Source organism: Penaeus japonicus, unplaced genomic scaffold (assembly GCF_977035675.1).
Source record: "Penaeus japonicus unplaced genomic scaffold, GWHDUDI00000001_assembly GWHDUDI00000020, whole genome shotgun sequence".
NCBI lineage: Eukaryota > Metazoa > Arthropoda > Malacostraca > Decapoda > Penaeidae > Penaeus > Penaeus japonicus.
This window is the reverse complement of record NW_028234422.1, coordinates 19990732-19993231: the sequence shown is the minus strand read 5'-3', so window position 1 is coordinate 19993231 and position 2500 is coordinate 19990732. Positions and strand designations below refer to the sequence as shown.

At 40.8% G+C, this 2500-nt stretch overlaps 1 protein-coding gene and 1 long non-coding RNA gene across 2 annotated transcripts in view; one reads left to right on the top strand and one right to left on the bottom strand.

The window, feature by feature from the left end:
• The window catches only part of LOC122257591 (uncharacterized), a 76832-nt gene that overhangs the window by 57959 nt on the left and 16373 nt on the right, over positions 1-2500 (bottom strand). The gene's annotated exons all lie outside the window — the stretch shown is intronic.
• LOC122257590 (uncharacterized) overlaps positions 1-2500 on the top strand; it is an 18312-nt gene that overhangs the window by 6208 nt on the left and 9604 nt on the right. The window contains exon 4 of the mRNA XM_086548070.1: positions 1840-1960. Within this exon, the coding sequence (XP_086404196.1) occupies positions 1840-1960 (121 nt within the window). The remainder of the gene's footprint in view (positions 1-1839; positions 1961-2500) is intronic.

Genomic DNA, 2500 nt, shown 5'->3' with positions numbered 1-2500 from the left:
TGAAGGGATGCTGGAATAAGAAACGCCTCAGTGCATGTCCTTGTCATTTCGCTTTTGGCAAAAACATCCGTAGATTGTTAGTCTGACCAGTTGCGGCCGGGCGGTGGCTCCGAAGAACGAACTTGGTCGGGGCAACATCTCGCAAAACCAGAAGGCACGTTGCCAGAATCCTTCCTGGAGATCATTCTTTATCCATTAGATATTCCCCATATAAGTATAGGCAATAATTACAACTTCGCCTTTATTGTGGAATATATATATGGATTCCAGAAAGATTGCTTCCCTCATGACCCCAAGTCGTGAGTTTGAAATAGATACATTCAGATCAATTTGGTTAGATGTCGCTGATTGACTTTTGTTACTGTGAAGGTAATGCGGCTTCGTGATGTAACCGTCTTGAGTTTTATAGAGAAAGAATATTACTTCAACCTTACCTAACATGCCTACATCGTTAGATAGCGGCTCAATCTGCTTTGCCTTGAATCGCGTTCATCGGGAAATCGGTTTCAAAGTCAATTCATAGTGTGCGTAGAAATCCGATGTATTGCTCACTCCGTCTGAGACATTTGACAAAATAGCTATCTCTGATGAAACAACAGCAGTACCTTCCGATTGTACAGATGCCATCCTTATATAGGCTGATATCTACATGAGGTATGCTGAGATATCAGCCACCGATAAGAGAACTTACTACAGTTTTAAGTGGGCCGACGTCAAACTACGTACCCTGTTCGTTAATCTCACCACTATACTCAGTCTAGGTTCCGTGACACAATACAGGCTGCTGTCTTGACCATGGGATGAGGATGGATAGTCATTGCATTTCCCAATGTAGGACCGCCTTGAACCTGCCGTCTGCTTTCCAAAGGGATCGGGGAGATGTTGGAGTCTGTTCTTTATATTCTGCGGGGGAATAAACACAGATCCGACGACCCTCTTTCATGCAACACGATTTCATTCAGTAAGTATCTGCGAAGGGATAACTGAGATGGTTCTGTGACCTCGACCCGTAGTAAGTGGAAAGATTCAGGAGATTCCCTTCCACAGTACAGGGAATGTCAGAGGAGGATGACAAGGGAAGAGCGATATCCGACAGTGGCATCACGAGAGAGCCCAGGGCGGAAGGGGGTTTAGAGCATGATTCGGATGACGAAGAAGCTCACGCGGTTAATACTTTTCTCATGATTATGCCATGCCTTTTGTGGCTCACTGAAATGGCCACCTCTGCGAATCCGAGAACATTTGAAGAACGGAGATCGGGATCAGTCAAAGAATCAGATAAACACACAATCTGATGACTGTGATAAGATGATAAATACAGCTGAGGAGAGAAAGGGGCAGGACACAAAGATGAATGAATACGCGAAGAGCGAGGCTTGATAAATGCCTGATTTAATTAATGGGAACAAGGGATGGTGAGCATCGCATTTTTCCATTTGATACACACTTAATCATGTGACAGAAACGAGCATAGTAAAACTGAGAAACCTTCCGGACGACTGAAGGCAAATAAAGTTCTTGAGGTGATTTTATATACAACTACCTATGTGTACTGTAGAAGAGTATGATAGTAATTATGGCACATATTCCTATTTATAATTGTCTTCTAGCCTTTCTTACCTATGTAATTTGGGCTCCCTTATCATAAAGTGTATACTTGGACTTTTAAGATTCAGAAAACAGGAACCGAAGAATTTCTCCTACAATTAGAGTATTCCTTATGACTCACAAAACGATGACTAGGTGTTATTTGGTACTAGTCTAGGATCTTTACATCGTCAACTGTGGGATTACATTTTCTCCTTATTTTGAACTAGGATATTATCTTGCGCTTTCCAGAAACTGACTGGAGATGAAGGAGAGGCAACATCACCCACAGAAGAAAGACTGCTGCTAAAAGCCTCTATTGTAGACGCTGGATTAGAAATTTCAGCGGAAAATGCGGAAATACAACAGCTTAGTGAGTGAGATGTGCTCCATTGGTAAAATAAATGGATGGATGATATAGTAATTTATTCAAGTGAAAATTATAGTTTATATGGATAAGACCAAAAAAGGATTATTTAGATTTGTTAGTATGCATTGTAAGCAAGCTATTTGCATTTTCCTGTCTTGTTCCTCAGTCACCATAAACATGAAAAGTAGAAATGAATAACAAGAGTAGCACCATTCTCAGACCCACCTTCACATCCCTATGGCAAACCAGGACGACCCTCCAGCATAGGCAGATTAAGAGAGAAACATGTTGCAAGTACTGATGCAAAAAACATTTTTTCCAGACTGTTTCTCTTTCTCTTATGGTCCACAGAATTGATCATCTTGCTATTTAATAGACCAGAGTAAATCCTTAATTAAATAAATTACAGTAATTGGTAAATAACAGCTCGATTAAACCTGAGTTAACCTTTTCTCAGTATCTTCAGGCTTGAAATATTGCCTTTAACAAATCAGCTAAATGGCTGCTGTGCTATGATTACAACAGCTAAATGGTGACCCATAT